The sequence below is a fragment of the Hyla sarda genome, chromosome 11 (assembly GCF_029499605.1).
Source record: "Hyla sarda isolate aHylSar1 chromosome 11, aHylSar1.hap1, whole genome shotgun sequence".
NCBI classification, from domain to species: Eukaryota; Metazoa; Chordata; class Amphibia; order Anura; family Hylidae; genus Hyla; species Hyla sarda.
Genome location: NC_079199.1, coordinates 106,980,673 through 107,002,707, shown reverse-complemented (window position 1 = coordinate 107,002,707; position 22,035 = coordinate 106,980,673). Strand labels below are relative to the sequence as shown.

The window sequence follows — 22,035 nt, the reverse complement described above, 5'->3', positions numbered from 1 at the left end:
AGCCCCTGTACTACAACCCCCATCATGGAACAGTCTGTTCCACGATGGGGTTGTAGTACAAACACTAATGTAGCCTCCCCAGCCACCGGCAGACTCCCGCAGCCAGGGAACTGCTACTCCCATCATGGATAGAAGTCTGTTCTATGATGGGAATAGTAGTAGTCCCAGCCGTGGGAGTCCGTATGCAGAGGTGTTAAAGCGGCCGTACAGGAGGGATGTTATAACGGGTCTTAACAGATGAATGAATATTTATTCAGCCTTTAGCACCCGTTATTATACATCCGTTTTTACACAGAAAACTGATGTTTAATAACGGATGAATGCTCATAGTGTGAAAGGAGCCTTAGTCCTATTGATATCTCTGGGATGAGGTAGGACGGGCTGTTGAGAGTGTCAGCACCTCCATCTGCTATGAGAAGTGATCCTGTCCACATGGGCCGAACTACTGCCGATCCATTTCACCACTTAGTGTGATCTATCTGCTATCATTTGCTGTGGTTCTGAAGGCAAAAGAAGGTTCAGATCTCCAAAAGATACAGGGACCGTGCAGTCTATATAACATCTGAGGGAACCTTCACCACTATGAGCCATTGCTCTTCTGCCCTTTCAATACACTGATGTAGTCATTGATTGGCTGGTATGGTGGGGGGCAGGGAGTGCTCTCAAGTGAATGCTCGGAGGACAGGTACGTGCGTATATGTCCCAACTATCAAAATATATAGGGAGATTTATCAAAATCTGTCCAGAGTTGCCCATAGCAACCAATCAGATCGCTTCTTTAATTTTTGAAAAGGCTTCTGAAAAATGAAAGCAGCGATCTGATTGGTTGCTATGGGCAACTCAGCAATTTTTCCTCTGGACAGGGTTTGATAAATCTCCCCCATAATGTTAATGATCCCGAACGGCGTAAACGTAAAACAAAATCCAAAATTGCAGCTTTCTTGTCACAATTTATTCCTCAAAAAAATTCATAAAAAGCGATTTAAAAGTTTCATATACGCAAATGTGGTATCAAGAAAAAAAGTACAGATCACGGCACAAAAAATTAGCCCCCCATACAGCCCCGTATATGGAAAAATTATAAAGCTATAGGGGTCAGAAGGGGACAATTTAAGCATACTAATTTTTTTTTTTTTTTTTTTCATTACAAAAAATGTGTAATTTTTAGGTAGTAAATTAAAGCTGAACCTATATAAACTAGGTATTGTTGTAATTTGTATGGACCTGCAGAATAAAGATAAGGGGGCATTTACAAAGAGTGGTGTAAATTCTTTAACTATTTTAGAGCACAAAAGTTGCGGTGATAGTTGCGGACTTGCGCCAGATTTATCAAACAGCACACAGACTTTGATACATTTTGCTGATGCAACTTAAAAAGCTAAAAACGTTGCAGATTTTGTGCAGACATGCGACTTTTGTGTGAAAAGGCACAAATACACAGGAAATGTAGGGCAGGGCTGAATTGACCTGAAAAACTGTCTTTCTGGGACCTTGCGACAATTTTGTAACATTCGCACATAGCAAATCAGTGATCACTGCACAAAGTGCTCTAAATGGGTAAAAATCATGGAAACGTTTCTAAAGCAATTGTCGCACAAAAAGTCGCACAGACACATTGTGCGACAAAAAAGTTGTTTAAAAGCTTTCTAAATGTCTTTATAAATCCCCCCCAATGTGTAATTTTCACCAAACAGTGCACTCTGTAGAATAACCCCCCCCCCCCCCACAAAAATAAAAATTTGCTAAAAAGTAGTTTTTCAATTTCTCCCCAAAACATATATATATTTATTTATATTTATATTTATTCTTTTGTTTCACCATAGATGTTGGGGGTAAAATGAGTGATGTCCTTACAAAGTACAATTGGTGAACACACAAAATAAGCCTCATAAGTCTGTAGGATGAAAATTGAAAGCATTCTGGCTAGGGAAGGAAAGTCACTTACTCCCAGTGCTCCCTCCCATGCGGCTGCATAGAGCAACGCAACGTCGCAGAAGAGCAGAACATTGGGAGAAATTACCACTGATCAAATCTTTGGTGGCAACTGCGCATTACTTATACCATGGACCTGCTTATTATTGTTGTGCACCAAAAAACTCCTACGGCTTCCAACTGATCTTGAGTATTTTGTGGTAAACGTTTGGGGGCCAATGGGACGACCTCCATGAATTCTATCAATGGACGACATTGTTACCAAAGGTGAAGGCTCCTCATATATCCCCGGGGGGTTACTTTGCTGCATTACTTAGCTGCTGTGTTGTTCCCGCCGCCTGGTTGACACGACACCTCAGCTCTTGTCAGTCCGGGCCCTTGTGTGTGTTGTTCATCTTCCTGGAGGTTATTATGCTGTGTGTAATGATAGATTAGGAGCAGATAAACACCCGGCCAAGGTTAATTGCAGGTTTCCTGGAGGGGGGAGACAGGACAAGGAGATACTGTGTATTTCACATAGTCACATGCTACCCAGGTAGACCACACCACAATGGGGGGACGCATAATGTTATCAGATGGTGATCGAAGCAGTCATGAGGCGCTCACTCTCCCCAATGAAAATATAGGCGCGCTTGGCCAAGCTGGCCCCTCTGGTTGTCGACCATACTTGACAACCGCTGATCTATTACAGGTGGTGTGAAGCCAGAGAAATAATGTATTGTATGATAATGTTCAGCAATGCAGAGTATTCTTCCCCTCCCCCTGTTCTCCTGTTGCAAGGTTTGGGTGGAGTATAGATATAGTGTTACTCCGCATCCTTTATCAGCGGCGGCCTGGATAAGAGCAGCGAGGGTGAATTCCTCACACATTAAACATTTATGGTGACTCATGACAGGTCTCCAAATCGGGAGCGAAAGAATTTCCGTGGAAGTGAAATCCCTTCATCAGTATGGTTATGTGTAACGTGAAGACCCCCAGGGGCAATGTTAGGCCCCCCCCCCCCCCCAATCTTGCCTACTTGAATGTACAGATCCCCATATGTAATGCTAGGAATCACCCAACCCTCTATTTGTAATGTAGAAACCCCCCATATGTAATTTTAGAGATCCACCCCAACCATACCTATCTGTAAAAGAAACCCCCATATGTAAGTCTAGGGATCCTTCAACTCTACATATCTATATATAATATAGGGACCCCTTTTTGTAATGTTGGGGATCACCCACTACTGTCTACCTGGTTAGAGACCCCCATATGTAATGTTGAACAGTCTACCCCCTATTTATCTGTAATGTAGAGACTCCCATATGTAATGTTAGCCAATCTAATACATTTTGGTCTTTGTATCTTGGGACTGGATTTTCTGTGATATATGTACATCTGCTATATGGTGGTGACTGATCTGAACAGCTTCAGTTTTGGACCATAGCAGGTAATCTACTACACCTCTAGACCATGGCGGATGATCTGCTGCAGGTTTGGCACATGGCGGATGATCTGCTGGAGGTTTGGCACATGGCGGATGATCTGCTGCAGGTTTGGCACATGGCGGATGATCTGCTGCAGGTTTGGCACATGGCGGATGATCTGCTGGAGGTTTGGCACATGGCGGATGATCTGCTGCAGGTTTGGCACATGGCGGATGATCTGCTGCAGGTTTGGCACATGGCGGATGATCTGCTGGAGGTTTGGCACATGGCGGATGATCTGCTGGAGGTTTGGCACATGGCGGATGATCTGCTGCAGGCTGGTTCTCATCGTACACTTGTTCTGGCCAGTACATTCCAGGTTAATGTAGATCCCATAATCCGCATTGTATGTAGAGTTCTATGACTCCAGGAGTCCAGGGGAGTTGGCGCTGTATGTAACCACTTCCTGCCCAAATGCCTTCAGGTGTTGGGGCCTGCTAGGAGTTGTAGCGTAACAGCTGGAGAGCAGCAGGTTGGAGATCACAGCGATGGAGTATTAATACTGAGCACTCTCTACGGCCTCTATTCAGCCGCTGCCAACTCCTACAAACCACAACAGACTTCATGTGCTCAGGCTGCTGTTGTTTGGCACGGCCAGTGGCGGGTGTAGTGATTGATGGCCGCCTCGCCCTTGTGGCTCCAAGGAAAGATGGACTCGATGTAGATGGTTAACCAGGGATTGATATATAGCTCCCTGCATTGATATATAGCTCCCTGTGACATAAGAGCTCACGCGTTACCATGTTCAGTGCCTGATGTTCAGAGGCTGATCAGCACCTCAGTGTTATCTCTCCTGCTGTAAGGTGAGCAGAGCGGACTGTACTGGAATGTGAGGGGTTAAATGCTTGGCTGGGCTCTGTCAATATGAGCAGGTAAATAATCTCTCAGCAGAGCAGGATTGTGGCCAGGCTGGCAGAGCGTCTCATGGCTGCTGCTGGGTAAGACGTGTTATAGAATGGAACCCTCTGCATACAGGTCGGGGAGCTGCCGCTGTTGATGGGGGGGCCCTGGTGCCATGGTGTGACTCTTAGGGTGGCATCCACTGCTCGTTCTGCAGGTTTACACAGCTGAGACCTCAGGACCGGGCTGCCAGCTGTTTAGTGTTCTGCGAGTGTTGTGGTGACTGGTATGGAGTTTCTGGGTGATGTCCTGGGCTCGTGCGGGTACTGCCAGGGGTTGTGTCTATGATGTAGACTCTTATTTTATTCGCATACTCCTTGGTTTGTTATTAGGGCTTCACTATTTTGGGGAAAATGTGCGATTATGGAGGTGAATATTGCGATTGCAATATAATAAACGGTGAAATCCCCCAATTTCATGTCCAGTCTTCCCCATGTCACATCCCTCTGCATTAATGTTGTGCCGGGCGCAGGAGAAACGTAATAAAACCCGCTTCTCACCTTGCCCAATTTCCACGTAGATCTTTCGCAGATCCTGTTCTCCTCCTCCATGCAATCCAGTGTCTTCTGGGACTTACAGGACCTTCTTGCTTAGCCAATAACTGGCCTGACACATGACACCACTGCGGCCATTGATTAGGCTGAGTGGGAAAGGTCCTAGAACTGCTTATTGTCGGAGAAGATACCAGGATTGCATTGAAGAGAATGGGATCTGCGGCAGACCTACGGGGACCGGGGCTAGGCGAGCAATCAGGTTTTAATACTTAGGACAGTGTTTCCCAACCAGGGTGCCTTCAGCTGTTGCAAAACTACAACTCCTAGCATGCCCAGACAGCCAACAGCTGTCTAGTCATGCTGGAAGTTGTTGTTTTGAAACAGCTGGAAGCACCCTTGTTGGGAAACACTGAATTAGGTCCTGCATGCGTGCGTGATATGGTGCCGAGTCGTAAATTTGAAAAAATTGTGATGCAATTGCGATATCGTGCAGCGCTAGCACGCACCAACAAGTGTACAGCTTCCTTCTGATGCTGACCCACGAGACGACAAATGCCCTGGCTTCAGGTGACCGATCTCCTCTACTGAGGTTTGGCAGTGTTGGTCGCTTGTGTTGACATTTCAGGCTCTAGGCTGGTGAAAGGGATATAGAACATGCCGAGCAGTTTCATCTTGGCGGAGGCGTGAGATCTGCTCGCACTTCCTCTCCGGAGTGCAGCAGGTTAATGATTGACGGTGCTCGGAATGTGAGGAGTGTGCAATGCACCTTCACCTTCCACACATCAGTGTCTGGATCACCTCACGTAAGTCTTGCCAGCTTCATTCCTGGGAGTTGTAGTTCTTGTGACTGGGAGTTTTGGAGGTGCTGACTGTAGGACGGGTGAATACAGTTTATTTTCTCTAGAGAGAGGAATTGGTGAATGTTACTGCGCTGTCTGGCCAAGGGGCAATTGTGAAGCCACTCGAGGTGATTTGTATACAAGATTCTTAGGGAGGGAAAGGTGGCAAGTAACTCTATAAAACTGAGATGTATGTTTGCAGTATGGCGCACAATTAGGGGAAAATGTGCGATTACCATTATGGAGGTTAATATTGCGATATAATAAATGGTGAAATTCCCCAATTATATGTCCAATCTCCCCCATTTCATGTCAGTCCTCCATGTCGCATCTCCCTCCCTCTGTATCACAACTCCCCCATTTCATAGCCACACGTCCACACCCTTTATTTCATGTCAGTCCATCCCCTTGTCACATCCCCTCTCCCGCGGCAGACCTACATGGACTGGAGCTAGGTGAGTATCAAGTTTTTATGTTTCCCCCACGATCCTATTATTATTTAGGACAGTATTTCCCAACCAGGGTGCCTCCAGCTGTTGCAAAACTACAACTTCCAGCATGCCCAGACAAATATTGGTTGTCCGGGGATGCTGGGAGTTGTAGTTTTTCAACAGCTGGAGGCACCCTGGTGGGGAAACACTGACTAAGCATTTGAATTTCTGCAGCGGCCCAGACCCTGCATGCGTTCGTGATATAGTGCTGGCCGCAGGTCATTGCAAATTTTCACAGGGATGATATATTGCAGTTTGCAAAAATCGGAATATAGACCTTACTTTGCAGCAGATCTGTCTCTGAGTGGCCACTGACTGTGGTGCCCTCACGTGTGACATAGTCCCCATCTATGGTGAGACATTTCTCTGTACCGTTTTCCTTCTCTATATTAGCCTTAGACATGACTATGACTTTAGCGGCGCACTGTGCGCAGGGTTCAACGGGCGCCTCCTGCTCATTCTCAGCCGCAGTCATTTATTTTATAGCACAAGCTAAAGACAGAGAAAAGACACCAGGATAATGACGACTTCACGTATTTAATTACCATCGGCAGCTGCAAACATCACAAATATCCTCTCCTGACGGCAGGCGTGCAGCCCATCATACTCTACATTTATATGGAAATCGCTGCAGCGAACAGTTTTCTGGTCAAAAACATGTGGATCACAGGGCAAGAACAGGGTAATAAGACATCCACACTGATGGAGGACAATGTAGTGAGGCACTTGCTACCGCTGTCCTAATTTAATATAAGACTTTGCTGCATCCAGTCACCTGCTGGGGACACCCCGAGGAGTCACATTGAGGTGCCAAGATATTGCGTTATATCGTATCTGCCTAAACCTTTGGTGCAGGTGACAGACGATGGTGGACAGCTAAACCACAAAGAGGTCCTTACATGGGACCAAAGTACACGCACAGGTTTTACATGTTGGTTCTTTAGTGTGTATAATAGTACTGAGAATGCACCTGTGATTCCAGGTCACAGGTGATAGCAATACAATATGGGGAAAAAATGCAGCACGCCCAGTTTGTAGCTGTAAATGGCTCCTCCCACATGGAGCAGCCATCATGTAAGAGGCGGAGCCACACTCTCCCTGGAGCCTCTTGTTACGTTGGTTGAATATTTCTGGTATTTCACCTTTTTTTTTTCCTTCCCGTCCCATACGATGATGGCCAGCACCTTGTGTATTGCTTTTGCCTGCTGTCATTCTCATTGTGTCCTATTTTTCTTTTTGCAGACAAGTCCTGTGGTGAATGGAAAGGAGAGTTCATGGAGACATGGCCGAGCAGCACTTGCCCGTGGGTCAGGGTGTCCAAATCCGTTTTATTGATGACCTGAAAGAGAACAAGAAACCAAGGAGCATAAGGTCCAAGCATGACTCATACGGAGTGGCCATCCGTGTTCAGGGCATCGATGGGCAACCTTTTGTGGTTCTTAACAGCGGAGACAAATCCAAATCTTCATATGGGGTTCAGATCAAAACTAACAATGCTTATGGGAACTCCTCCGCCAACCCCACACCTGATTACCAGGGACTTGCCAGCAAGGCAAGCCGGACAATTCACTCCTTAAGTCCAGAGTCGGATGTGCCGGAAAACCCCTATGGCAATAGGACCTACTCCCAAGTCGGTTCTCAGTACAGCAGTACTTCGGACGAGGAACAGAACTCCAGACCGCGCAGTAAGCCACGGGCCCTACAGCCTGCACGCAGGGAGGAGCTCCGGAGGTCCCAGTCCCATGGTTCTTTAGTAGATGCTGAATTAGAGGATTCCTATGGCTATGATGGGCACTACAGTGAGCGTTCCTCCACCCTGGACACTACATACTCCCAATCATCAGGCAGCCGTGGAAGCCTGAAGACTGCAGATAATGGAGAGGTGACAACGGGAAAATATAAGCCGGCAACTAGTCAACAACCTACCTCCTTCTCAACTTCCCTACAGAGGAAGAGTGGCCTCTCAACGTCTTCTTCTCCAAAGCTGCCAAGTGAAGACATCGACACCAAGCCACTCTCCTCTGTAGATTCTCTTATCAATAAATTTGATACTAAGGTCCAGATGAGAGGAAGGACAGCAAGAAGGAGTCAGGCCTTGAAAGATGAACGTAAGCGATCACAGAGCCTTGATGGACGGAGTTCTCACCAAGACACTGCTGACTACAGAGAAGTACAGACCACAGAAAGAAGTGTGCAGCAGGAGCGCACACAGAGCCGCCCCTTAGACATGTCGTATGATAGAGCTTCCTTAGAGAGAGAGAGCGTCAACAAGCCCAGGCTGACCAAAGAATGGTTGGCGCAGACATTGGAAGATCCATTGTCTCAGTCACAGCAGAGGACGGTCCAGGCGGAACTTCAGGTATCATGACTTGTTGTCCTGCTCAGTATTATTATATAATTGTTACTAATCACATCTCCCTGACTGTTTCCTGTTTTTCTCTCGTAGCTGAAGAGCACACCAGACCTCCTGAAGGACCAGCAGCAAGATGACCCCACTCGTGAGATGATCTACAGCATCCTCCGGGACGGGTCAGTGCTTCTGAGTGATTCCTCCACTCTGTTACATGTGTCAGAAGTGTCCAGGTTAAATGCATGTTTTTGATCTACTCAGGTCTAATGAGAGTGACATCTTTCTGCGGAAGAAGACCAGTCTCCTCCTGGAAAAAATTCAGTCTTTCCAAGTACGTATGAGAGAACATTGTCTGCAAACCTTTCACCTTTATGATCTTCCCGGACTTCCTTTCCAATACAAAGTTGGTTATTTCACTAGCTTGTAGCCTAGGCCTTATCCCATTTGTATGACTTGTAGCTTGGCTGCTGGTGGTGATATTGTAATTTCGCTGTAGGCCTCACCAGGAGAGGACACCAGGACATTGGTCTCTCAGAAGAAGGACCTGGAAAGGAGAGTTTCTGAGCTTCAGCAGCAACTGGACATTGAGATGAAGGTAAGAGCCAAGAACAGCCCAACTACTAACACTTGCTCCTGCCCTCTACACATCCAGATGTGTCTGCACAGTCCAGACAATACCGAGTGACTCTAACAGTCTCAAATCTGTCATTTCTGCAGCAAAGATTGAGGCAAGAAGCTTCTCAAGAACGTCCAAGGGCCTCGACCCTGAGGCTGGAGATCCAGCTGGAAGAATCAGTAGAGGAATGTAAGAAGCTGAAGGAGCTTCTGGAGAAGAAGAAGAATGAGCTGAACGCCATGTCTCAGGAGTAAGTCACGGGGTCTGTATATTGTGGCCTATAGACGTCACTTGATGTATATAAATGAGGGGGCGGAGCTAGTATTATCACTGTCTAGTCATATAAACCTGTCTCATGCCCTACTAATGGGAAAAGAATAGACATTTACAGTTTCCTGGGTGAATGGATTCGATTGTCCCCTGGTCAATATTCTATGCACTTTTATGCCTCATAAATCACCAAGTAGAGATCCATGCTAGTAGTGTGTATTATATGGTCTGTGGCACCACCTGTAGGCACTTCATGTGTACTGCTGGTGTTCAGATCATGAAACTTTATGGTCTATGGTGCTAATATGCTCCTGTGTTGGACCGGAGATCTCTGTAGACTTTTATTGTGGGAATAAAGTGTAGCACTGATTTGTACCTGCAAAGGGGGAGGGGCTATATCATCTTGTTGATTTCCTCTCTCGGTTATACAGGTTGATTGAAGTGCGGATGAGCAAAGAACAGGTGGACACTAAACTGAGGTCCCTGGAAGGAAAACTTCAAGATACTAAGGAAGAGGTGAACCAAATGCAATTAAAAGGAGCAAGCGGGGATAAGCATGCTCTGCTGAAGGTAATCTGTTCCTCCTGATACTTATTCCTTCTGAGCTTTTCCTGGTCACACTTTGGCTTGCTTGAGCTGCTGATACTAAAGCCTGTTTTACATTGCTGGCTAAAACAGAGCCTATGCATCCTCACTAATATAAAGCCTTAAGGTTCTAAGGGCCCATATATCGTCTACATTATGCTTAATTCTCCACAACCATAGATTATAAAATGTAAAAGCCTAGCAGATTGTGACCAATGTATGTCAGGCCTTGGATAGTCTAATCATCTGGGTGGACTGGGCCGATCGGTGACATCTGTATGAAATTCCCATCTACACATGTCAGGTCCCACCAAACTCAATCCGCCCCTTTAGGAGCTGCAAGAAATGCAGGAGGAGTTGGATACGGTGCTGCAGATTCGGAACAGGCAGGATGATCTGCTGAGACAAAAGGAGCGAGAACTCACAGCCCTGAAGGGGGCGCTGAAAGACGAGGTGGCCAATCATGACCAGGAGATGGAGCGAGTCAGGCAGCAGTACCAAAATGACATGCAGCAACTAAGGAAAAACATGGACAACGTATCCCAGGTACCAGCGAGAGACAGGCATACACCTGCCCATATATGTGTGGCCTGTACTGGTGCGGGGGGCTATGCACTATACTGCAGTGTGTTTGGTGTCCTCTCTAGTTGTCTTCTCCTTGCCCTCTATCTACTCCACTAAACACTTACTCTGCATCCAGCCATTCTTCCTTCCTTGGCTCTCATCCTTTTGAATGTTTTATCCAATGTATGTTCGTTTTACTGCTTTGTGTATCCGTCTTTTGTCCCCGGCTGTAGTCAATTATGTTCACTCCCACAGGACCAGCTGAGTCTGGAGTCTGAACGGCAGAAGATAAACCAGGTTGTGAGAAACCTGCAGCGAGAGGTGGAGGAGAGCAGCGAAGAGATCAACCAATGGAAGGAAATGTTCCAGAAGAATAAAGAGGAGCTCCGCAAATCAAAGGAGGAGTAAGTATGACTGAGAGGCGGGCAGTAAGACCCCACGTCACACTACAATACCTATTACTAAAGTTGAGTAGGGAAAATGTGAGATTGCAATATAACAAATAATAAAATTCCCCAATTTCATGTCCAGTCTACCCCATTTAATTTCTATCCCTGATTCCATGTCACTCCAACCAACCCCCCCCCCCATTAATGTTGTGCCGGGGCTCAGGGGAAACAGAATAAACCTGACGCTCACCTTGACCTGGTCCCTGTAGGTCTGCCGCAGATCCATTCTACTGCTTACTGGACCTTCCTGCTCAGCTAATCTGATACTGACCTGACACTGCTGCGGCCATTGGCTGAACAGGAAAGGTCCTGGAACCAGCTGATTGTCGGGATAAGATACCGGGGCCACACGGGGAGGAGAACGGGATCTGCGGCAGATCTAGGGGGACAGGGACTAGGTGAGCAACAGGTTTATTACTACTTAGACCAGTGTTTCCTAACCAGGGTGCCTCCAGCTGTTGCAAAACAAACTCCCAGCATTGAGTTGTAGTTTTGCAACAGCTGGAGGCACCCTGGTTGAAAAACACTGACCTACTATTTCTCAGGTAATCGCAGATTTTTCCCAGGGAGCTATATCGGCATGTCACAATTTGCAAAAATCGCAATGTAATTGCTGCCCTGAAGCCAAGTAGCTTAGCTAGAAATATTACATTTTTGTCAAGAGTTAGTGTTTCCGAACCAGGGGGGCCTCCAGCTGTAGCCTTTGGCTGCCTGGACATGTCGGGAGTTGTGGTTTTGCAACAGTTGAAGGCACACTGGTCAGGAAACACTGCATTAGATGGATTGTTTGCAGAAATAAATATGCATATTTGGTGCAGATATTACCTTCCCCATTGATTTTCAAAGGGAAAATCTGCAACATAACTTGACACGTTGCAGATTTTAAAATCTCAGGCGGAAAATTTTCCACTGTGTGAAATTTATAAATTTGCATCTAATTTGCTATTACAGTAATCTGCTGCGGATTTACTGTGTGAAGTTCCACACTGGTCAATTTACCCTAAAACTTTTCCACAATCTCCCATTAGTAAAGATGGCAGTTCCCACAAGTCCTTGGTAGACATATGGTTGTAGTGGTGTCATCTCACAGTACTTTCTCTGTTTTTAGGGTTTTGCAGTTGAAGCTGGAGAAAGAAGAGTTTGAAGATGAGCTGAACGAGATGAAGAATCGCTTCTCCCTGGTGCAGTCTGAGCTGGGCCAAGTCAAAAAGGACTCCGTGAACGCCGGGGAAGCAGAGTTCGCCAGGAAGGTTTGTTGTTTTCCTGCTTGCAGGAGGATAGTACAGGGACGGGCTTTTATCTAGTCAGGTTAGTTCTCATCATTGTTCTGTATTTACCTTCAGGAGCTGCAGAGATTTCAGGAGCAGGTGAAGCAGCTTATGCAAGAGAAGCAAAGACTGGAAGAGACTCTGCGCCAGCGAGACCGGGAGCTGTCTGCCCTGAAGGGGGCGCTGAAGGATGAAGTGTCTGGACGCGACCATGACTTGGAACAACTGCGCGAACAGTTCAGCCGAGAGCTACAACAGGCCAAGAAAGAGTATGAGGAGCACATGCGGGTAAGGAGCTCCATTGGTCACTCCTGGCACCGAGGTATGTGATGCGGCATGTGGAGCCCTGCGTGGGATTGATTTCTTAATTCTTGAGGTGTGTGTTCCACTACCGCCCGTTCCTGCAACACGTGTGTCCAATCCCACCCGCTCCCGCAAACATTTTGTCACAGCTTTTAGAAATATTACCCTCCATTCCATTTCATTAGCCCCCTGTGGAATTTCAGAGGTTTGCCGAATTTTATGGGACCAGCTGTATGTTCTGTGACGCAACAACCTCACCACCACCCTCGCCAGCCAGGTTTTTTTATTGGCTTCTGTGAGATCCCACTTCCGATGCAGGACTCTAGTGGCATGCTTTATGATAATGCTTCTGTGCTATGTCCCACAGGAGCTGCAGAAAGTCCAGGACCAAGTAAAGCCTCTGATGCAGGAGAAACACCATCTGGAAGAGACTCTCTTCCAACGGGACAGGGAGCTATCTGCTCTGAAGGGGGTGCTAAAGGATAAAGTTTCCGGTCAGGACCGTGAAGCAGAGAAGATGCGCGAACTGCTCAACAGGGAACTACAGCAAGCCAAGAGAGACTATGAGGAGCTTTTCAAGGTGAGGAATCAAGCTCAAACACTGGGAGTTCTGTGAGGAATCCCCTGACCAGAAAAGTCCGGTGGTGGAAGATATGATGGCTGAAGAGATTTTCTTCTTTTCAGGTTCAGAAGAAGGTGGAGGATGAGAAGGCTGATGCGGAGCGCATGCGACAAGTGGTGGAGAACACCCTGCAGGACACTCGCGATGAGAATGATGATCTCCGCAGAAAGATTCTGGGGCTGGAGGCGCAGGTGAAGGAGCTGAAAACATTTTGTGATGATCTCCAGAGGGCAGAGACGAGAGTCAAGGACAAAATCGGAAGAATGGAAGTGAGTGTGGTCTTTACTGTGGGGAAGGAGGAGGCCAGATGTGGAGGGTCAAGCACTAGAAGCCTGTCAGTGTGACACATGTATAGAGCACTGTTATGAGTGTGCTGATAGATGAGATTAAAGTTCTTCATGCTGTACTCTGTGCACAGATATTTCCATAAGGGTCTATAGAGGTAGTAAAATGTTTGGTTTTCCCATTCAAGGCAGAGCGGCAGAGGATGGAGGAGACTCTTGGAGAAGCCACAGACCAGAGCCAAGAGTTTGCACTAGTGAGAAGGGATCTGGAGAACAAGCTGGACGAGGCTCAAAGGAACTTGAAACGTCTGACGCTGGAGTATGAAGAGCTGCAGGAATGTTACCAGCAGGAGATACAACAGAAGGACCAGCTCAAGAAGACCAAGAATGAGCTTGAAGAGCAGAAGAGGCTGCTGGACAAGGCAATGGATAAACTGACCAGAGAGGTGAGGGCTGGTGAGGAGCGACCCTGGGGGGTGTAGAATGAAGAGCTTTTCCCTGACCACCGTCTCTTCTCCCACAGCTGGACAATATGTCAAATGAATCGCGAGACTCCTTGCAGATCCTGCAGATGCAGTTAGAAGAATACAAGGAGAAGTCTCGCAAGGAGATGAACGACTCGCAAAAACAAGCGAAGGAAAAAACAGCCGAAGCCGAGAGACTGCAGATTAATATCAGCAGACTGCAGGAAGAGGTAAGGTGGAGTGTGTATAATGGTGAAGTGGTGCTCAGGGGTGCTCTGCTATGTAAAGATATACAGTCATGGCTGTAAATGTTGGCACCCCTGACATTTTTCTAGAAAATTAAATATTTCTGACAGAAAAGGATTGCAGTAACATGTTTAACTATACACGTTTATTCCCTTTGTGTGTATTTGAACTAAACCAAAAAAAGGAGGAAAAAAGCTAATTGGACATAATGTCACCAAACTCCAAAAATGGGCTGGACAAAATTTATTGGCACCTTTCAAAATTGTGGAAGAATAAGATTGTTTCAAGCATGTGATGCTCCTTTATACTCACCTGGGGCAAGAAACAGGTGTGGGCAATATAAAAATCACACCTGAAAGCAAATGAAAAGGAGAGAAGTTCCCTTAGTATTTGCATTGTGTCTGTGTGTGCCACACTAAGCATGGACAACAGAAAGAGGGGAAGAGAACTGTCTGAGGATTTGAGAACCAAAATTTTGGAAAAATATCAACAATCTCAAAGTTAAGAGTCCATCTCTAGAGATCTAGATTTGCCTTTGTCCACAGTGCGCAACATTATCAAGAAGTTTGCAACCCCCGGCACTGTAGCTAATCTCCCTGAGTGTGGATGGAAGAAAAAAAAATGATGAAAGGTGTCAATGCAGGATAGTCCGGATGGTGGATAAGCAGCCCCAAACAAGTTCCAAAGATATTCAAGCTGTCCTGCAGGCTCAGGGAGCATCAGTGTCAGCCCGAACTATCAGTCGACATTTAAATGAAATTAAACGCTATGGAGGAGACCCAGGAGGACCCCACTATGGAGGAGACCCAGGAGGACTCCACTGCTGACACAGAGACAGAAAAAAGCAAGACTACAATTTACCAAAATGAACTTGAGTAACCAAAATCCTTCTGGGAAAACGTCTTGTGGACAGATGAGACAAGAGAGAGCTTTTTGGTAAAGCAAATCATTCTACTGTTTACCGAAAACGGATTGAGGCCTACAAAGAAAAGAACACAGTACCTACAGTGAAATATGGTGGAGGTCAGTGATGTTTTGGGTTGTTTCGCTGCCTCTGGCACTGGGGGCCTTGAATGTGTACAAGACATCATGAAATCTGAGGCTCACCAATGGATTTTGGGTCGCACTGTACAGAAAGCTGGGTTTGCTTCCGAGATCTTGTGTCTTCCAGCAGGACAATGACCCCAAACGTGTCAAAAAGCCTCAGAAATGGATGACAACAAAGCGCTGGAGAGTTCTGAAGTGTCAGCAATAAGTCCAGATCTAAATCCCATTGAACACCTGTGGAGAGATCTTAAAATTACTGTTAGGAAAAGGTGCCTTCCAATAAGAGAGACCGCGAGCAGTTTGTAAAGGAAGAGTGGTCAAACATTCCGGCTGAGAGGTGTAAGAAGCTTATTGATGCTTATAGGAAAACACTGATTTCACTTATTTTTTGCAACCAAATATTAAGTTAAGGGTGCCAATAATTGTGTCCAGACCATTTTTTGAGTTTGGTGACGTTATGTCCAATTAGCTTTTTTTTTCCTCCCTTTTTTTGGGTTTAGTTAAAATACACACAAAGGGACTAAACGTATATAGCAAAACATGTGTTACTGCAATCCTTTTCTGTGAGAAATACAAATTTTTTTTTTTTTTTAAATGTCAGGGGTGCCAACATTTACAGCCATGACTGTATACGTTTAACTATATCCTCAGGTGCAGCGTCTGAAGCAAGCACTTCAGGAGACTCAGGCAGAGAAGGAGAGTGCCGTGCTGGATAAGGAGCTGGTTAGTCAGAGGCTACAGAGTATACAGCAGGACATCGACACCAAGAAACGCTTTCAAGATGACCGATCCAGGCAGGTGAAAGTCATGGAGGTGGGTAAGATTAATCTCTTTTGTGCTCTTTAAAGTCAGATGGTACAGGTACCCCAGCAACACCTGGGTCCAGATGAGGGTATACACCAGGGCTGTGGAGTATCCTGAATGGGGTAATCAGCCTGGAGATACTGAAAGACGTGGATATTGATGAATTGTTTGTTCTGTACAGGACAAGATGAAGCGTCTGGAGGCCGAGCTCGATGAGGAGAAGAATTCTGTGGAGCTTCTCACTGACCGGGTCAACCGCAGCCGGGACCAGGTACTGCTGACATTGTCATGTGTGCTGACCGCATAGTGTGAACGGATGGTCTGTGCAGGTGTGATTTCATCAGAGGGTATGGATGGTCTGTGCAGGTGTGATTTCATCAGAGGGTACGGATGGTCTGTGCAGGTGTGATTTTAGCAGAGGGTACGGATGGTCTGTGCAGGTGTGATTCTAGCAGAGGTTCGAATGGTCTGTGCAGGTGTGATTTCATCAGAGGGTATGGATGGTCTGTGCAGGTGTGATTTTAGCAGAGGTTCGGATGGTCTGTGCAGGTATGATTTTAGCAGAGGGTACGGATGGTCTGTGCGGGTGTGATTCTAGCAGAGGGTAAGGATGGTCTGTGCAGGTATGATTTTAGCAGAGGGTATGGATGGTCTGTGCAGGTATGATTTTAGCAGAGGGTATGGATGGTCTGTGCAGGTGTGATTTAATCAGAGGGTACGGATGGTCTGTGCAGGTGTGATTCTAGCAGAGGGTACGGATGGTCTGTGCAGGTGTGATTTTAGCAGAGGGTATGGATGGTCTGTGCAGGTGTGATTTTAGGAGAGGGTACGGATGGTCTGTGCAGGTGTGATTCTAGCAGAGGTTCGAATGGTCTGTGCAGGTGTGATTCTAGCAGAGGGTACGGATGGTCTGTGCAGGTGTGATTTTAGCAGAGGGTAAGGATGGTCTGTGCAGGTGTGATTCTAGCAGAGGGTACGGATGGTCTGTGCAGGTGTGATTCTAGCAGAGGGTACGGATGGTCTGTGCAGGTGTGATTCTAGCAGAGGTTCGAATGGTCTGTGCAGGTGTGATTCTAGCAGAGGGTACGGATGGTCTGTGCAGGTGTGATTTCATCAGAGGGTATGGATGGTCTGTGCAGGTGTGATTCTAGCAGAGGGTACGGATGGTCTGTGCAGGTGTGATTTCATCAGAGGGTATGGATGGTCTGTGCAGGTGTGATTCTAGCAGAGGGTACGGATGGTCTGTGCAGGTGTGATTTTAGGAGAGGGTACGGATGGTCTGTGCAGGTATGATTCTAGCAGAGGGTACGGATGGTCTGTGCAGGTGTGATTTTAGCAGAGGGTAAGGATGGTCTGTGCAGGTGTGATTTTAGCAGAGGGTAAGGATGGTCTGTGCAGGTGTGATTCTAGCAGAGGGTACGGATGGTCTGTGCAGGTGTGATTCTAGCAGAGGGTACGGATGGTCTGTGCAGGTGTGATTCTGGCAGAGGGTACGGATGGTCTGTGCAGGTGTTATTTTAGCAGAGGGTAAGGATGGTCTGTGCAGGTGTGATTCTAGCAGAGGGTACGGATGGTCTGTGCAGGTGTGATTTTAGCAGAGGGTAAGTATGGTCTGTGCAGGTGTGATTTTCGCAGAGGGTAAGGATGGTCTGTGCAGGTGTGATTTTGGCAGAGGGTAAGGATGGTCTGTGCAGGTGTGATTCTGGCAGAGGGTACGGATGGTCTGTGCAGGTGTGATTTTAGCAGAGGGTACGGATGGTCTGTGCAGGTGTGATTCTAGCAGAGGGTACGGATGGTCTGTGCAGGTGTGATTCTGGCAGAGGGTACGGATGGTCTGTGCAGGTGTTATTTTAGCAGAGGGTAAGGATGGTCTGTGCAGGTGTGATTCTAGCAGAGGGTACGGATGGTCTGTGCAGGTGTGATTTTAGCAGAGGGTAAGGATGGTCTGTGCAGGTGTGATTTTGGCAGAGGGTAAGGATGGTCTGTGCAGGTGTGATTTTAGCAGAGGGTACGGATGGTCTGTGCGGGTGTGATTTTAGCAGAGGGTAAGGATGGTCTGTGCAGGTGTGATTTTGGCAGAGGGTAAGGATGGTCTGTGCAGGTGTGATTCTGGCAGAGGGTATGGATGGTCTGTGCAGGTGTGCTTTTAGCAGAGGGTACGGATGGTCTGTGCAGGTGTGATTCTAGCAGAGGGTATGGATGGTCTGTGCAGGTGTGATTTTAGCAGAGGGTAAGGATGGTCTGTGCAGGTGTGATTTTAGCAGAGGGTATGGATGGTCTGTGCAGGTGTGATTTTAGCAGAGGGTATGGATGGTCTGTGCAGGGTGATCTTAGCAGATGGTCTGTGCAGGTGTGATTCTAGCAGAGGGTATGGATGGTCTGTGCAGGTGTGATTTTAGGTACAAAAAAAAAAAATCACATCTGCACAGACATGGGGGGTCATATAAAAGTGGCCATATATACATAAGAGCAAAGTTATCCAAACTCACTGACTCTGGGGCTACCTCGTGTATGGAGGTGTGAAGGAGAGAAGGATTGAGCATGGCAAATTTTAGGACAGATCCTTTGCTTTATGTGGGAGGTGAACTGCTGCCAAAGGGGCCTGGAGAGAGACTGAGAACACATACATGATCGGCTAAACTGAGCATGCATATATATGGGAGGAATCAGAAGAAATACCTGTTGCCTGGCTTCTATTGAAGGTGTATGGCACTGTTTTCCAGACAGTGTGTCTCCAGCTGTTGCTAAACTATAACTTCCAGCATGCCCAGACAGCCAAAGGCTGTCTGGGCATGCTGGAAGTTGTAGTTTTGCAACAGCTGGAGACACACTGTCTGGAAAACACTGGTGTAGGACAGCTGGCCGACTCCTAGCATTTATCTGATAACCTAGAATGTCTGTGAATTCTCATGTATGTCAGTCTAGGACGGCTCCCTAGAGACAGCTACACAACTTTTTAACCCTTTTATTCCTGACCCTAATAATTTTTCCTTGTGGTGAGTCCATATCTGTTCCATTTACTGTCCTCTACAGATGGAGCAGCTTCGAGGGGAGCTCATGCAGGAGAGAACCAGAAGCCAGGACCTGGAGTGTGACAAGATCTCCCTGGAGAGACAGGTGAGAAGCTGTCAACTATGTGTATGAACTTTCTAGAAACCACAATACTGGTCTCTACCTGTAGGTGGCGGTAGTGCTACAGAAGTGTTCACCATGTGGGCATCCATTACCTAATCGAAAACTATTCCATCCCATATTACGTCTCCTTGCGAGAAATCTGGGATCTAGTCCAGTGAGTTACTGCCACCCCTTAAGGATATTAGCGGTCAGTGACCGTACGAAGGCTCAGTGCTATTGACCTGTCAGGGGTGTTACTAGGATCTTAAGATCGGGGCATGAGCTTTAAGGCAGAGAATGGTGTCCACATTAGTGTATTGCGCCATGTGCCTCCAGACAATCGTGATACCCCCTGGGCCTTCGTTTCTGCAGAATATTAGTGTAATGCGCCAGGTGCCTCCAGACAATCGTGATACCCCCTGGGCCTTCGTTTCTGCAGAATATTAGTGTAATGCGCCATGTGCATGTAGATCTGGGGCACAGGGTAACATCCTGGGCTTGCGCCATGGATGCTAGGTGATAGTGACTGCCCTGGGGATGGATCACTGCTTTCTAGGTTTAAGTTATGTTTTGTGGCATGTAAAGTGCATATTGATCCATTTATATACTTACCCTCCATTGATCTTTGTCTCTCAGAACAAAGAGTTAAGGAACCGTCTGGCAGACGTGGAGGGGCAGCAGAAACCCAATGCCAGTCTGTCCCACCTGGAAGCCAAACTGCAGGAGGTCCAGGAGCGGCTGCAGATGGAAGAAAGGTACTGGGGTTTCTATTTGGTGTAATGGCCTGGCTTTACCAATGACCATTCATGAACAATTGTGACCTCTCTGATAGAATAGGATAGGCAGCGACTTCTTGCAGCACAGTGTCGCCCCCTATAATGCTTCATATATCAGGCTATGGCTCAGGAGGGATAATATGGAGGATTGCATATTACATCATAAAAGGTGCCTAATTTAGTTGTCATTTCTGTTGCTTTCCAGGGAGAAAAACACATTACAATCCTCGAACCGCAAACTAGATAGGAAGCTGAAAGAGCTAAACATTCAGCTGGAAGACGAAAGACTCCATGTCAATGACCAGAAGGACCAGGTAGGACGCATACCCCCTCCAGTGCTATCCTCTCAGCATAGCCCAGGAATAACTGGCTTCTTCCATGTTGTCTTCTCAGCTCAACCTGAGGGTGAAGGCTCTGAAGAGGCAGGTGGATGAGGCCGAGGAGGAGATAGAGAGAATGGAGGCGCTTAGGAAGAAAGCCCAGCGAGAGCTGGAGGAGCAGCTGGAGATCAATGAGCAGCTCCAGGGCCGCCTGAAAGCTATGGAGAAAGAGTCACGGTAAGAACTGTGCCCGTCCTGGCATGTCTTCCACCTGGCATCTGGGTCCAGAAGAGTAAATGCAAGTGGGTCAATATGAAAGGGCGAAGGTGATGGAACATGCTGCGCAGTCACCAACTACTCGCTGTCCATGGAAACAATTCCTGAGAAACAGAGATTCAGGGACAATGTTGAGTTTGTTCTTTATGGTCTTTCTTAACATTCACTTCCACTCTTCTCCTTCACAGTCGTAAGCCAGTCCGTCCTGCTGCAGATGATGACCTCAGTTCAGATGATGGGTCGTATGATCCCAGCTCCATCGCCTCCCTCCTCACCGAGAGTAACCTTCAGACCAGTTCCTGCTGACCATATGAAAGACATAAAGCTTTAATGTCAGACAGGAGGTGACCCTGCTGTGGATCCCCGAGTATTACATTGCCTCCATGTGCATCCATGTAGGAGCCTGCAATGAGATCGGCCCCTCCTGGATATTACTGTCATGTGATGCTGCATGGTGGGATGGTACCTCCATCCAGATCTTTATTGTCTGCACATCTGCTGTACAGGTGTATGGCAGGAGGACTTGTGGAGAATGTAGCCCACCGTGCCTTTCCAGGCGGGGTTTCCACTGCTAAGTCTTTGGACACTCTGCTAATCCATAACCGCACTCTCTAAAAGCTTCGAGGCCGTCCAGCTGCGTTTGGCCCTACACATGACCTGTCGTGCCTAAGTATAGGAACCTATAAGGTGCTAGATGCCACGTATCCAGCTACATCCAATGAGTGCCTCTATACCACTGCACGACTGACTGCGAGTAGAGGCCAGAAGAGCCTCCGCTACTGTCTGTACTCACACTTACCTACCCGAGCCATGTGTGCTGCATGTGTGTTATTTTCTAATGGTGTGTGTAATATGACTGTGCAATCCGTGTTACTATAAAGGGGCGTTTATAAAGTGCAAATAATATATGGGTGATGGGATAAGCACATTCCTGCATATCCATGAGGGTAAAGATCTATAAATCAAATGCATATAATAATATATAGCTCATCAGCCAGAGGTGCGGAGTTCATGTTGGGGAAGGGGGTTGCATGTTTTGCACCTCTCGGGTGACATGGACCGCTCCTTGTCTTGCATGGTGTCCTGAGGAGAACTGCTTTTTTTTCTCTACAGAGGAATTATTTGTATATTGGAATTGGTTTTGTATCGGATCCAGGAGTGCTGCTCTCTTTGCTGATGTATACGTCATGCATTAAATAAAAGAACCTCTGATTTTCTACATGGTCTTATTGGTTGCCAACATGTGAGAAAGATGTATATAGGAATATCTCGTACAGTACAATAAACACATTAGTAAAACAATTACAAAAAGGTCAGGGCCCACACCCACTGGCAAATCTCATGCAATAAATAACACTACCCTAACAATGATAATGTGTAATATATACAGGTTAGGGAATCCAGAAATCAATATGGAGATCAGTTGTTAGGATTACACAAAGCCATGTAGTTGATAGATGCCCCACACCTATCGTTGCACCTTACCCATCTCCTTCATGGTGATAGATCTTAACCATATCGCTGCACCTCACACAGCTTCATCAGGGTGATA

The 22,035-nt window shown here is 46.9% G+C and overlaps 1 protein-coding gene across 3 annotated transcripts in view; it reads left to right on the top strand.

Annotated features, from left to right (window-relative positions):
* The window catches only part of CGN (cingulin), a 36,931-nt gene extending 15,238 nt beyond the window's left edge, over positions 1-21,693 (top strand). The window contains exons 1-22 of one of the 3 annotated variants that reach the window (XM_056546003.1): positions 463-685; positions 7,368-8,484; positions 8,572-8,654; positions 8,737-8,806; positions 8,972-9,070; positions 9,193-9,341; positions 9,793-9,931; positions 10,280-10,492; positions 10,766-10,914; positions 12,068-12,209; positions 12,303-12,515; positions 12,898-13,110; positions 13,215-13,421; positions 13,625-13,882; positions 13,960-14,130; positions 15,845-16,006; positions 16,179-16,268; positions 19,031-19,114; positions 19,748-19,866; positions 20,093-20,201; positions 20,281-20,444; positions 20,672-21,693. In XM_056546003.1, the coding sequence (XP_056401978.1) occupies positions 7,384-8,484; positions 8,572-8,654; positions 8,737-8,806; positions 8,972-9,070; positions 9,193-9,341; positions 9,793-9,931; positions 10,280-10,492; positions 10,766-10,914; positions 12,068-12,209; positions 12,303-12,515; positions 12,898-13,110; positions 13,215-13,421; positions 13,625-13,882; positions 13,960-14,130; positions 15,845-16,006; positions 16,179-16,268; positions 19,031-19,114; positions 19,748-19,866; positions 20,093-20,201; positions 20,281-20,444; positions 20,672-20,789 (4,053 nt within the window). In that variant the 5' untranslated portion in view covers positions 463-685; positions 7,368-7,383 and the 3' untranslated portion in view covers positions 20,790-21,693. Of the gene's footprint in view, positions 1-462; positions 686-7,367; positions 8,485-8,571; positions 8,655-8,736; positions 8,807-8,971; positions 9,071-9,192; positions 9,342-9,792; positions 9,932-10,279; positions 10,493-10,765; positions 10,915-12,067; positions 12,210-12,302; positions 12,516-12,897; positions 13,111-13,214; positions 13,422-13,624; positions 13,883-13,959; positions 14,131-15,844; positions 16,007-16,178; positions 16,269-19,030; positions 19,115-19,747; positions 19,867-20,092; positions 20,202-20,280; positions 20,445-20,671 lie in introns of those variants that run through there. The other 2 variants (XM_056546002.1, XM_056546004.1) reach the window with 2 other exon arrangements.
* The last annotated feature ends 342 nt before the right edge of the window (positions 21,694-22,035 follow it).